Source organism: Hydra vulgaris, chromosome 08 (assembly GCF_038396675.1).
Source record: "Hydra vulgaris chromosome 08, alternate assembly HydraT2T_AEP".
Taxonomy (NCBI): domain Eukaryota; kingdom Metazoa; phylum Cnidaria; class Hydrozoa; order Anthoathecata; family Hydridae; genus Hydra; species Hydra vulgaris.
In genome coordinates this window covers 58865794-58881039 of record NC_088927.1, presented here as the reverse complement: position 1 = coordinate 58881039, position 15246 = coordinate 58865794, and the positions used below count along the sequence as shown (strand labels likewise).

At 26.1% G+C, this 15246-nt stretch overlaps 2 protein-coding genes across 3 annotated transcripts in view; both read left to right on the top strand.

Annotated features, from left to right (window-relative positions):
* LOC136083489 (uncharacterized) lies at positions 1-4333 on the top strand. The gene is made up of 5 exons (XM_065802892.1): positions 1-67; positions 2002-2270; positions 2354-2483; positions 2601-2762; positions 2979-4333. Exons 1-5 carry the CDS (start codon positions 1-3, stop codon positions 3170-3172), a joined length of 822 nt encoding a protein of 273 aa, XP_065658964.1. The 3' UTR covers positions 3173-4333.
* A 1461-nt stretch (positions 4334-5794) lies between these two features.
* LOC100200909 (dual specificity mitogen-activated protein kinase kinase 4) overlaps positions 5795-15246 on the top strand; it is a 48003-nt gene continuing 38551 nt past the window's right edge. The window contains exon 1 of one of the 2 annotated variants that reach the window (XM_065804027.1): positions 5795-6015. The gene's annotated coding sequence lies outside the window, so the exon portion shown is untranslated. Of the gene's footprint in view, positions 6016-6056; positions 6156-15246 lie in introns of those variants that run through there. The other variant, XM_065804028.1, reaches the window with a different exon arrangement.

The following is a 15246-nucleotide window of genomic DNA, read 5'->3' as shown; positions in this document are numbered from 1 at the left end:
ATGTCATTCAATGTTTCTCTCAAACAAAATCTATCAAACGCCAAGTCTGGTGGTGGACGAAATGTCGGTATATATAATATATATACCGACATTTCGTCCACATTTTATAATAACAATGATTTTTATGATAACATTTTTTAATAAACTTTTATATTAACAATACAAATGTTTTTTATAATTCCAATTTTTTATAAACGTCGTTTTCATTTTTTGTAATTATATTTTCTTATTATATGAACAGCAAATAAAAATCATATTATGATATTTATTTGCTGTTATATATTTAATTAATAAATTTAATTAATTTAATTAATAAATTTAATTTGCTGTTATATATTTAATTAATAAATTTAGTTAATAAATATCATATTATGATATTTATTTGCTGTTCATATAATAAGAAAATATAATTACAAAAAATAAAAGCGATGTTTATAAAAAATTGGAATTATAAAAAACATTTGTATTGTTAATATAAAAGTTTATTAAAAAATGTTATCATAAAAATCATTGTTATTATAAAATGTTATTATAAAAAACCTTGGATTTATAAAAAAAAATTTACGGATTTATTAAAAAAAACTTATGCTCCTATGTAGGCTTCATAAATTAAAAATAAAATAACGTTGTTAAAAATATTATACACAATTTCAATATAATAAAAAAAATAAAAGATTTCATAAATATTTTCATGTAAGTAAATAGTATAAATAGTTCATAAATAGTATAAATAGTTCATAAATATTTTCATGTAGGTAAATAGTAAAATAGTTCATAAATATTTTCATGTAGGTAAATAGTATAAATAGTTCATAAATATTTTCATGTAGGTAAATAGTATAAATAGTTCATAAATAGTATAAATAGTTCATAAATATTTTCATGTAGGTGAATAGTATAAATAGTTCATAAATATTTTCATGTAGGTAAATAGTATAAATAGTTCATAAATATTTTCATGTAGTAAAATAGTATAAATAGTTCAACGGAGTAAATAGTATTAATATAATTTTACCAATTCAATTATACTGACAAATTCTTTTAAATATGAAATATCTTATATATTGAGAACAATAATCTGCAAATTTCTAGTTCTGATAATTATATTGTCGAATATAGAGGAAAAGCAGGTACGAAATTTAAATAATAGAGTCTAGAAAACTTAAAAACCTGAAAGTCTAGATTTGGCAAGCTATTTGCATGTGTAGAAAAAAATCAGTACCTTATATTTCTGAGCTTCCACTTTCTGGCCAAATATACATTTTAAAAAATGTTTACAAAAATGTATTTAATGTCTCAAAAATCAAATCATAATAGACCTGTGTTCTAGCCTAATTTAGCTTCAAGTTATTATAGTAAATTGGCTATGAAATGGTATACAAAAGTTGTGCAAAATTTCGCATCATTTTTTTGCAAACAAAACAGTAAATCCTTCAAAATAACCAGAATTAAGAGGTATTGATCAGTGGTGGGCAACTATTAAATAAAAAATGAATTAAATAAACCTTGTAGAAACCTTAAAGAATTGAAATGTCATTTAAAAAAGCATTAATTTGTTTAATTGTTTGTTTTTTTTTTAATTTCTTTGAAATTTTTTATCTTCTTATGTAAATATATTAAATTTATTACTGTAAATAAAAACTGATGAGTACTTTATTTCTACTTTCAAACTTATTTCGTGTTCACGCTCATATAATTCTTATAGTCAATGTTCATTTATAGTCATAAGAATGAATTCTTTAACCATGGTTCAAAGCCGCTAGTCACTATGAGCCATAAAGACCGTCAGGTTCAACTTTTCCCCACCTCTATATTTTTTTTTTTTTAAGTAAATGCAGTTTGTGTAAGTCTTTTTCAAATGCAGAACAAATCTAAAGTCGATCAGAAGAGTTAGTATTTTAAGTATTAAAAATTAGAAAAATCTAAAAATTTAGCCTTTAAAGTAATGCAATCCGCCATCTCGGCTTCTTTTTCTTTAATAGTTTTGAAATGATATTCAAGTAAAAAAATATACATACGGTATAAAGTTGGCTGATTTAAAACAGTCTGTTTGTGCAGTCTGTTTGGAAAAAAAAGGTAAATATTCAAAATCTTTAGTAAAAGCACAAGCATCTGTAGCAAATAAAATCAAGGAGTTTATTTGGCCTGAGTACAATGCAGAGTTTAATGTCTGTCCGGATGTAATTTGTTCAAGTTGTAGAAGAAACATCTTTTTGCTGGAAAAGGGATCAAACACTTATCTTTCAAACTGGATAAGTAAAGTTTCTCAAGTATATGAATTTAAACTTATTAAAGTTAAATGATTAATACATATAAAGATATAGATTTTTTATTAAGTGTTATTTTGAATTAGGTTGACAGACCAAGAACTAGACGTAGTACTGAGCTTAGTGATATTATACAATCATTTTATGTTAATACAAAAGATGTTGAATCTCTGAAAAAAAAAATGTGCAGCTGCTGCTTTATTCTCCTTGCAAGAGGTTATAAATTAATATGTTACTTGATAAGTAAATTAAAAGTTATCAAATATTCATTTATAAACTTCAATGAAAATCCTTTAGGCGTATATTAATTTAAGAGTAAATTTTATTCTTCAGGATGTCATAACAACTGTTGTTCTAGTCAGGCTGTTTTGAATTTAATTAATTTGGCAGAAACTCTTGATCCCAAATCATATGATCAAGTTGCTTCAGGCATAATAAAAATTAAAATAGAGCGAGAAGTCATTGAGAGAGGCCAGTCCTTTAAAATATCTACAGGTGTGTAAGTTTTTTATTTTCATTTTTAAACAATTAAAAAGGGTTTATATGTTCAGATAAAACTTAAATGCCCATATAAAACACTCAGTAGATATGAGGCTTTTGTAACTAAGCAATTGTATAGGTTGCTAACAATTTTTTCAAAATGTTTGCATTGTAAATTTAAAGTAGGGGTAGGTTAAAGATACATATAATTAATTATACTTTATCTTTAAGGTGGAAATCCGTTAACTTTAACTGTTGGAACTAAAGACAATAAATTTTCTAGAAAGTTTTTTAATCAGATATCATTTCAAACAGTGATGGAATTAACTTCGGTTTTGGAATTGACAAAAAATAAAACAAAAAAACTGATATCAAGTCTCCGTAAGAATCTGGGATCATCTACTGTTGTGGAGAAAATAATGTAATTAGTACGATGACATCATTACAAGAAGAAATTGAATCTAAATGAAATTTTAACAAGACATGTAGTATTTATCTATGAAACTTCTGAATTTATTCTTAATATTTTAATCGAAAGAGGAATGGATCCTCTCTCCAGTATGGTACGTATATCGATTGATGGAGGTCAAGGATTGATTAATTCTTGCTATTGTTGAAGATGTTTGTGAAGACAATAGAAAATTTGCAGAAAATCTTGAGTAGATTAAATCTGGATAATGTTACATATCACCTTGCGTTTGACTTATAATGTGCTAACAGCATTTTTGGTTTGTCTTCTCATTCAGGTAAATATGCCTGCTTGTGGTGTGAAGGCGAATGTTCCCCAGAAAGTGGTACTCCAAAAACGTTAGGTTCTTTTAATAATTGGCACAACTTATTTGTTGAAAATGGGGCAAAGCAATTAGAGATGAAAGATTTTAAAAATGTTATTAGTCCTCGACTCGTTTATTTAGACAAAAATGCTGAAGATGAAATTAATCACTTCCTGAAATTAATCAGTCCTTCCACCAGAGTTACATCTTCTTATGGGGATTGTGACATTACTTGGTAGACTACTTTTAGATCATTGGCCTCTTTTTAAAAACTGGCTCAATAAACATTATATCTTACTTCGAGGTTATCATGGGATAGGCTTTGATGGGAACAATTCCAATAAACTTCTGGAAATAGTAGATATTTTAGAGAGAGATGTGTTAGCATCTCAAACTAATTTATTGCCTATAATTCATTGCCTCAGAAAGTTTGAAAAGGTTAAAGAGTGCACCTTTGGATACGAATTAGGCAGCAATGCTTCTTCAGTTATTGAAGAGTTTAAAGTATCATTTTGTGACCTACAGTAGTATGCAAAGATGCATTTAAATACAGATCTGAAGGTTACCTGGAAAGTCCATATAGTTGTCTGTCATATTCTTCCATTTGTGAAGTTTAATTGTTGTTCTTTAGGATCATATGCTGAACAGACTGGAGAAGCTGTTCATAGTGCCTTCAAACCAAGTTGGTCTCAATACAAGCAAAGGATTGAACATAAAGATTATGCTAAAAGATTGAAATCTGCTGTTGCAACTTTTTGCTTAGATAAAATGTAAATATTGTAATATAAAAGAAGTTGTGTTATTTTTGTTGCATTTATTGTATTTTTTTTCTTTTAACTATTGCTATAATACTGTAAAAGGAGTTAAAATCACTTCAATTTAAGATTAGTAAGAAAAGTAAGGATTGTTTTAAGGAGGATAATGAAAGATTAATTAAAAATTAATCTTTCATTATCCTGAAAGGAGGTAATATCATCATAAAGGAGATAACTTTATCACTTTAAGGGGGGTAAATAGGGTAAAAGAATAAGTTTTTATGTTACTTCTGATCGACTTTAGATTTGTCGAATACAAAAAAAATAACATATCTAACCAGCACTTGTCTTAATATGAAAAAAAATTAGAGGTGGGAAAAAGTTGAACCTGGCGGTCTTTATGGCTCACTGTGTCGTGTAGAAAAAATACTTTTTAAACAATCATAAGTAATTGAGGTTTTAATTTAACGCATAACTAGTTAATTAGCAACTAGCTGATGACTAGTCACTATACCACATGTTGGAAAGTTATCGACTGGCTACGGATGCCACTTAATGGACCACTAAGTAATTGATTAGCAAATCCACTACAATAATGCTCATGAGGTCTGCAAATGTAACTAACTACCGTGATAATAAAAATTACAACAATAGCAATGTTGTGAACACAAAAATAAAAAAACTTTTTATAGACAACAGACAATATTAAAGTAAAATTTTGAAAACCAATGAAAAATTACACCTAAAAGGTGTAAAAAGGAAGTGAAAGCGTTATAGATTAAAAATCTCTACAAAGATCTGTTAGAACAAAAGAACAGCGACAACAAAAAATTTCAATAATTACGAAAAGAGAAAAAAATGATAGCAGATGATAATTTCCAATGCTACACAAACAGCAAACATTAATTGTTTTCAGTTAATTTAAATGTCATTTAGTGGTTTAAAAATCATTATATAAAAAAAAAAAATCGCAAAAACTCAATATTACAGACTAGGAATTGTTTTTGTTATTAGGATATTTTTTTTATTGTTTTACCTATTGACTTGTTAATCTTCTAATCTACAAAATATTATAACAATGGGGGTATTAATTTATTATTTGCCATTAAAGTTAATATATATAAAAAAAAACAAACAAAGGTTATCGTATATGTGTTATTATTCATAAATTGGTAGATAAATGTAGAATAAAAGATTTCAATTCAAATTTAATCCCAAAAAATCAGGATGATAAGTGTCGAGAAATAAACGATATAAACTTTAAAAGTATACATTTTAAAGATAGTTTAATAATATAAAACTAAGGCTTAAAGTTGCTTAATGGATAAATTTTAATTATAAGCTAACTTTTTACATTATAAAGTCATAATTTATAGATAAAATATCTTTAAATTTTACATTTAAATCTCTTATGGGTAATACGAGGAAAAATAAAAAAATTCAAGATGAACTTGATAACGAGGGAATATGTCCTCAAAATACCTTAACGTATGTATCGAGTATAAGCGAATGCGAGATTAAGATTCTTTTCATTCTTTTTTAAACGTCACTGAAATAGAATTAAAAAAAAATCTGAATAACAAAATTCGAAAGTTGTTTTAGTAGAAATTTACAATTCTGGGATGTGCTAGCGTTATGTCAAGCATACCTTCTAAATAACTTTTTCCATTAATTTATTATTTCGCAAAATATTCATTAAATATATATGGATAATTGAAGGGTATTCCTACGACACCGCAGGTGAAATATGAATTGCTGATATTTCTATTATTTATTAGAAACTAAACATTTTTCCACTGTAAAAGATCCATTTTTGTTTGTTATTAATGAGCATGTGTTTGATATTTTACTTAACAAGATTATATTATGGTACATAAAAGGTTTTAAATTTGTTCGAATTTTTACTTTTAACCTTACATTATGTAACAACTAGTTACAATATTATTTTAGATAATTTTTAATCACAACTTGGTATGTTTTAATTCAATTCAAATTTTCGGGGTTTGCTGCATTTGTAAAAATGCAACCAAGAGTTTTCATATATCATATAAAAAATTAAGGGTGAACAAGCATACTCTCTTCCCAAAATTGTTTTAAATATTGCTCTATTATGTCCATTAGAATATTTATTAGCTTTTTTAAAACTAAGAAAACTAAAATTAGTTGCATATTTTATAAGTTGAAGTTTTAAGATAAAAAAAAAAAAAAAAAAAATATTATCGGCAAGTAAACTTTGGAAATAATAACTTCTCATTAAATTTAAACTATTTATAATTAAATAAAGTTATTTTTATCCTTTAAGTAAAGTTAGTTATATGCTAAAATATATGTTAAAATATATCACGTACTTACATTGTGTTTATTTAATAATTTTTTTAAGTATGTTGTTTTGTTTAAACTTTTTTAGATATATATTTTTTATATTTTTTTGTGTATATATATATATATATATATATATATATATATATATATATATATATATATATATATACACACACATATAAAAAAAAACAACCTGCAAAGCCCAAACAATTATTATTACACATTTAGAATAGCTCACACCTAGTGCAAATTGGTGAATTAAAGAATTTTAGTAATGCCATTATTGATATCCGCAGGTCACTGTTAGTGTAATTATTGCATTAATATTTATGCAAATTGTCAATATTCTTCTCTCTCTCTCCCTCTCTCTCTTTTAATATATGTATATATATATGTACACGTTATTAAAAAAAAAAAGAGTGAGGAAGAGTTAGTTATGATCACTAAGTTAATTCAGGAGTTAGATGAAAGCAAACGTATTGAAAATAAATTTGTAAGCAACATTGAACTATCTCAGGGATCTGAGGTTGAAATTAAGAATAAAGATGATCTACATTACAATCTTATCTACATTACAAGTAAATGATCTTATCTACATTACAAGTAAATGAAGAAACAGCACCAAAATTATTTAGATTAAAGTCTGGGACATATAGAAAGACAACAAAAATGAACATAAAAAAAATTTTTTTAGTTATTTATAGTTGCCTCTACCATAGTTTGGTGAGTGTTAAAGGTAAAATTATATATTATTATAATTTTATAATAAGTTAAATCATAAAGCAAATCATAAGTTAAATCATAAAGTCTTATTATAAGTCAAATCATAAAGCATAAATAATATAAACAACATTAATAACATGTGTTTATTATAAAGAATAACAGCATTACAACATTTTAACTATGAAAATATCAAAAGGGTAATTCCATTTTGAATAACTTATAAAATTTTCAAAATGTCACTATATCTCAGATTTTGCTGATTTTTATACAGTTAGGAGTACTTAGTAAATTAAAAATTTCTTAAAAAATTTTACTTTTTTCTCTGATGAAAAAATCCTGAAATATGACCATTTTTTAGTAAATATTGGTAGGCCCCTCTTGTTCTCTCAGAATTACAATGTCTATTTAGAGGTTTCAAGATCCATAACTTTAAAAATATTTGATCATTTTATTTATATAATTATTTATATGCTCCTTGAGATTCAAGATTATGTTGAATCTCAAGCCTATGACCCATTGAGCCCATGCTAATTATAGTTTTGTAATATTCATAAAGATCAGAGTTTCATAATATTGTTTATCAAGCTTGTTTTTGAAGATTTTTTTACACTTTTTGCGAAAATCATTTGTTCTTGTAGTTTATTCCACCGTTTTACAACTCTGTCAGAAAATTTTCCTTTGCTTTATTTCTTTTTATAACCTCAATATCTACTCGTACTTTATGTCCTCTAATGTTTTCAGCTAGACCATTTGCTGAAATAGAAATTGCTGCTTTTGGTTGTTGATACCAAAACACTTAGTCCAATTTATTAAAAATTTTATAATAGTGAATTAAATCATATCGTATTCTCAATTGGTTTTTAAAAAAGTTACTTGGGTTTTTTTTAACCTTTATTTACAAGGTAGATGCCTTAACTCTAGAATCAATTTAGTCGCTTGTTATTGAACAATTTCTAATATATGTATACAACCCTCAGAATTAGGGTCGGCATTCGGCAATGCCGACCTAACTGCCGACCTGAAAGTGTTTGAAGTCGGCAAAAAATTGCCGCCCTCCTTTCTATGTTTTATGGTCACACCTTTGTATCAAATAATTATTGCCGACCCGATGCCAACCTCAAAAAGATTGAGGTTGGCAAATTATTGCCGACCTCATTTTTCCTAATTCCGAGGGTTGTGTATATCATTTTTGTTAAAAGTATAAAATTATACATATATATATATATATATATATATATATATATATATATATATATATATATATATATATATATATATATATATATATATATATACTATTTTATTATGTTTTTATTATATATTTTCATTTTATAACATACCAACTAATGGTAGACAATTCAATAATTTTTACTTAAAAATTTGTACCTAGTTATTTTTAAGGGTAACAAATTCAATAAAATGATCAGAAATGTAATATTATAAAGTACCTGTATTTATCAATTTAAATAACTTTGTGCAATTTGTTGCCCCAATGATTTCAAAAAATTTTTTTCACACATTCTATATTTACTGATCTTTCAGAAATCATAAGGATTTTGATCTGCAAATATATCATTTTCCATATGTGGATAACAGGTTTCAAGTTTAAGTCTTATCACTGTAATGTTGCTTCTTCTTTTTTCAACAATTGCTACATGGTTCCTGCTCAATGAGCTATCATCATTTGTTCCATTAAAAAAAAAAAAACTCAATCTCTGTAACTGTTAATTCATGCTTAAAAACTTTTATTCATTGACTAAGGGTTTGGGTTGGGAAGGGTTCGAGATGTATTTTTATTTAAATATTGTTACATTTTTATAAATATAAAATTTTTCAAATAAATGTATAAAGTATGTTTCAATGAAGCCTATCAAGTATCATGAGTTTTCTGTTTGATTTCTATGCTTTGACATGCTTACCAAATTTCTTTATATGATTCTTAATCAGGATACTTTTAACAGTTATTAACGCTATATGTATATATATATATATATATATATATATATATATATATATATATATATATATATATATATATAGTATATATATATAGTATATATATATATATATATATATATATATATATATATATATATATATATATATATATATATATATATATATACTTATATATACTTATATATATATGTTTATATATATATATATATTTATATATATATATATATATAAATTTATATATTTATATTTATATATATATATGTATGTATATTTTTAATTTACTTAGAAAAAAAACTTATATAATTAAATAATATAAATAAAAATTTATATAACTTTCAATGCTACTTAAATTAAAATCATTAGCTACTTTATTTAAAAGCGTATTGCTAATATAAAATTGTTAGTAAAGATAAACGTGTCGAAGTTTATTTTCGTCGTAATTGAAAACCAATTTTTTTAGCGCACTTGTTAAAAACCGTGGTTAAATTGTCAAAACAAAATATTATTTGTATGGTCATACATAGACTTGAAATCGCACCCCTTCCTGGCCAAGCCTGTATATGTATATATATAAATATATGTATATATATAAATATATATATATATATATATTTATATATATGCATATATTTTTTGTTTATACATCTATATATATTTATACATTTGTATATTTTATGTATATAAATAGTTTTTAGGTATATATATATATATATATATATATATATATATATATATATATATATATATATATATATATATATATATATATATATATACCTTTAGTTTAGGTTTAGGTGAGCAGTCTGAGGTCAGCAATATAAGATATATATATATATATATATATATATATATATATATATATATATATATATATATATATATATATATATATCTTATACTGCTGGTTTAGGTGAGCAGTCTGAGGTCATACTGAAATAGCCTGACTCGCAGTGGTGTGCTGCTACATCGACTGAGGGTTTGGCATGGGGCAGCTTTCTTTCATTATTTTTCGTTTTTTTCTTCTGAAAAATTAAAGCGCACTTTTTTAAAAATGATATTAGGAAATGGTGGCTTAACCAATGGATTGAGTATATATATATATATATATATATATATATATATATATATATATATATATATATATATATAGAGAGAGAGAGAGAGAGAGAGAAAGAGAGAAAGAAAGAGAGACAGAAAGAGAGAGAGAGAGAGAGAGAGAGAGAGAGAGAGAGAGAGAGAGAGAGAACCCTTAGATGTTGTCCGAAAGTTTTTTCCATATTTTGTTGACAAAAAGTAAAAATTAAAATGCAAGACCGGAATTTTTTTTTTTTTATAATGATAGACTGCCTGCCCCAACCAAACCCTCAGTCGATGTAGCAGCACTCCCTTGCGGGTCAGGCTATTTGTCAGTCGATGTAGCAGCACTCCCTTGCGAGTCAGGCTATTTGTCAGTCGATGTAGCAGCACTCTCTTGCGAGTCAGGCTATTTGTCAGTCGATGTAGGAGCACTCTCTTGCGAGTCAGGCTATTTGTCAGTCGATGTAGCAGCACTCCCTTGCGAGTCAGGCTATAAGATAGTCGATGTAGCAACACTCCGCGCATGATTTACAGTAAAAAAAATAAAAATAAAAACATTTTATTAAAAAAAATAAAAATAAAAACATTTTATTAAAAAAAAAATAAATAAAAACATTGTTTATATTGTTAAAAACATTCACAATGTTTTTAAAACATTCTGGTCAATTAAATTTGCGTTTTTGTGGTTTTTTTAAAAAACGATTAATTTGTAATTAAATTAATGGTTTTTACTTTCGTCCAACACGGAAATGTTGGACGAAAGTTAAAAGTAATTAAAAGTGACGTATATGTTGGCGTAAGAATCACTTTTTTCCTTCCGCTCTTCCCAAAGCCAACAAACTATAGATCTATATATTTATATACAGATATAAATATATATATATATATATATATATATATATATATATATATATATATATATATATATATATATATATATATGTATGTATGTATGTATGTATGTATGAATATATATGTGTATATATATATATATATATATATATATATATATATATATAGTGTGTGTCAGTATATATATATAAATATATATATATATATAAGTATATATATATATATATATATATATATATATATATATATATATATATATAAATATATATATAAATATATATATAAATATATATATATATAAATAAATAAATATATATATATATATATATATATATATATATATATATATATATATATATATATATATATATATATATATATATATATATATATATATATATATATATATATATATATATATAGGGCATTTCCAAAAAATCACGCACGGAACATTGCAACTGTTGCATTAATTATTTTGAAAATAATGCAATTTGTAATAACCGATTTTTATTAAATTGACATCTATGTATATATTACCTATACAAAGTATGTTAGCTACGGGTTGCTTCATTATAGAATAAATTAATTTTTTAATGGAGTCACGCACGGAACAGAAAAAAGCAAAAAATAAAAAATTAATAATTGAACCTTATTTTCTCTGAAAATGTATTAGTGACGAGTGTTTTGTTTTTTATAGGTAATAATACAAGCGTTCTTAAAGACTATTACAAAGTTACAGAGTTCAACAATCTTTGCTCCACATTAGTAGTTTAAACCAAAATCACGCACGGACAAAAAAAAAGTAACGAACGGAACATGCAAACATTAGTCATTTTTGGATCGTATTTTTAAAAATAAATCGATTGCATCTATCATAAATAACATATATATCAATACCAATTAATTAAATACATGTTTGATTAAAAAACAATACTTTAATGTATTATATAAAAGATAAATAATGTATTATTTAGTTAATATATTATATTAAAGATAAAAAAGATACATCACATTTTTAAAAATAGGTGAAGTTGTAACACTTTGGCTCGATAATAATGTGTCCACGGTTATCAAAGTGTGGTTGCGGTACTAACGGTTTTAACTCACACAAGTCATACCAAGAGAGGTCGTCTACAGATGGGTATATAAAAATGAGTTCGTTTTGTTCTTTTAGAAATTTAAATGTGCCATAACGGGTGATGCGGAAGTTATCGGACAAAATAAAAACGTCAATAACTTATTTATAAATAAAAAAACAAACTACTATTATATATTTTTTAAATAAAGCATTTATCTTTTAATAAAAATATATTATTTTTATATGAAAAAATGCCACCATCTGCAATTGATCTCAAATTTGCTCTGACGCCTTTCATATGCGACTGTAAAAGGTTTAAATCAATTTTTTGTAGCTTAAGTTTAATGCGATCAATCAAAACTTGCTCTGTTGAAGCTTGCCAATCTCCCTCGTAAACCTTCTGTGCCAAATGTCCCCAAAAGTTTTCAATTGGTTGTGCTTGAGGCACATTTGGGGATAGGATTCTTTATCAACGTAATAGACATATTGGTCCATCCAATTTAGAGAATCTTTAGAATAATGAGAACTTGCTAAATCTGGCCAAAATAAATATTTAAAGTCTCCATCATACTTGTGAATAAATAGAAGAAGTCATTTTTCTAAACATTCATTAATATAGATTGATGAATTGATCGCTACAGCCTTGGAAGTGCGAAACAATGGCTCGGACATACAACGGTCAGATATGGCTATCCACATTAATAATTTTTTTGGAAGTTTCTCTTTTCCTATAAAACGAACACTTTCTGGGCATGTCTTTTTGTTGTTTGTGTAGTATCCAGAATTTCCAGGCATGTTGTCTCCTGTAAAACAAAAGTATTTTTCGTCATCAATGACTTGAAGCGATTTTGTGTTATAGAGTTGGTTAACTAGTTTCCTGCTTCTTTTCTTTGCTTTTATTTGTTGTTCTATAGTGTATTTTGGAGTCTTTTCACGTTTTCTATATTTAATATTCATTTTTTTTAACTGACGACCAATTGTCGATTGATTTACACCGAATTTAATACCAATTTTTCTCTGACTGACCCCTTTTTGATTGTTGACAAGTCTCGTTAATTCGGCTTTCTTTTCTCTAGTCCAGGATGTCGGACGACCAGGGTGCTTTCTATCAGAAAACGATTGAACAGTTTCAAGTCTTTTTAGGTTATAATATATTGTACTTCGAGCAAATCCTTCCTTTTCAAAATGATTTACGATTTTTTTTTTTTTTTTATATATATTAGGTTTATTTACAAAAAACATTTTTAGTCGCTTTCGAAAAGATTCTCGTTCAGCTGCATTTAACCTCATTTTAAATAATTGTGTTTCAAATAATAAAGTTTATATTTTATAGAATGTTTATGTCTACGCATAAAACCACAAAAACTAATTATTATGCTCAAATAATGAAATTAGGATTTGTCCGATAACTTCCGCATCACCCGTTATTATCTAAAATTTCTAATACTACGGCAAGGTATGTCTTTGCTCTACCAGCAGAACGCAATTCTACAAAGACAAATATACCTGGGGATATAGTATTAAATTTGTACATTTCAGATGGAGATGATACCGCATTTATCAACAATGAAGATGATGAATTTTTAACAATGTTGACCATTTCTGATTGGTTACAAATTGCCATAAAAGCACCACCAATATTAAAAAGAAAAGAGTGGTGCCGACAAATACCCTTGACTTTAAACTTATCTTTGAGAAGCGTCTCATCGATCTCACTTTGGTTTGCATTAATACACTCATTTGTAATAGAAATGATCTAAAAAAATGAAAATTTAATAATCAAAAGTTTCATATCTACAAGCTTCATTTTGAGGTTTTTTCTCTAAATAATGACTTACATTAGTTTTGGTATTTTTTTCACTTGCAATGCTCACAAAATCTTCATCTTCAAACTGCGACAATATCGTTTTCCAGATTTTACTGTTGTCCAAACCATTCTTTTTATTTCTCCACCTATGCCATCAACTGCCCCCTTTCTGTGTGATGTTGCAAAAAATGACCAACGAATCTCAACAAGATCAGATGATAATTTGTACAAGTTATTCATGGCTATCATGACATAAGAGTTTTTGAATTGAGATGAAGGACCATCAGTAAAAAAGTGTAATTTACAAATATTATGATAACGGCTTAATAATTGTTTGATAATGAACAAGACAGCATATTTATCATGAAGTAAATGATCGGATACAATGGCATAGGAATGTGTATTGTTCTTGCTCCAAATTGCAGCAGTGAATACTGTTAGGTGCTGATGAACCCAGTAAGCAGATTGAATTTCACTTTGCTCCATTATGATGTAATTTTCACTGAAATCCATCTGATTTTAGAAGAATTAAAAATATAAATAGATGAATAGTTAGTTTATAAATGTAAAAAAAAGTTTAATACAAAATTATTAAATTTTTTTATCGTACTACAAATAAAATTACAGTTTTACTTACTTGTATAATCAATTCTTTTACTGATACATTTTGGCGACATAAATGAAAATATGCACTTTGTTGTCGCTTTATATACACATGACGTATATATTTTGGCAATTGATGACGCAGTAATACGCATACCTCTAACCAAAATGTTAGTGGTTTTTAATTTTCTGCGCATTTTCTGAGGACCATTGGTCAAAAACAAAAAGCAGTTTGTTTGAATCGTCACCAAATGAGTCTATTACATTAGAAACATATTCATCGAACTTTGGCAACCCACAGTTCGCTTTACACTCCATAAACATGCAAGATTGGTTGTTTTGATTACACACAGTTCTGTCAATTATGTCTGACATAATATTAAATTTTTTTTGAAGGGCATTTGTTAACATCCTGAAATTTTCATGGTATATGCAAAGACAAATATCGTGGGGAAGATCGTTTACTAGCTTGACATAGAATGGTCGCAGATTGTAAAACTTAGATTTCCCCACTTTTAAATTAATATGCTTCTCCTATAGTCATCAGCAT

Bases quoted from the DNA above. Each gene is read 5' to 3' on its own strand.
- LOC136083489 (XM_065802892.1), top strand. From the start codon at position 1: ATGTCATTCAATGTTTCTCTCAAACAAAATCTATCAAACGCCAAGTCT. The intron at 68-2,001 runs GTATATATAATA...ATGATATTCAAG, and splicing joins TGGTGGTGGACGAAATGTCG to TAAAAAAATATACATACGGT. The intron at 2,271-2,353 runs GTATATGAATTT...ATTTTGAATTAG, and splicing joins GGATAAGTAAAGTTTCTCAA to GTTGACAGACCAAGAACTAG.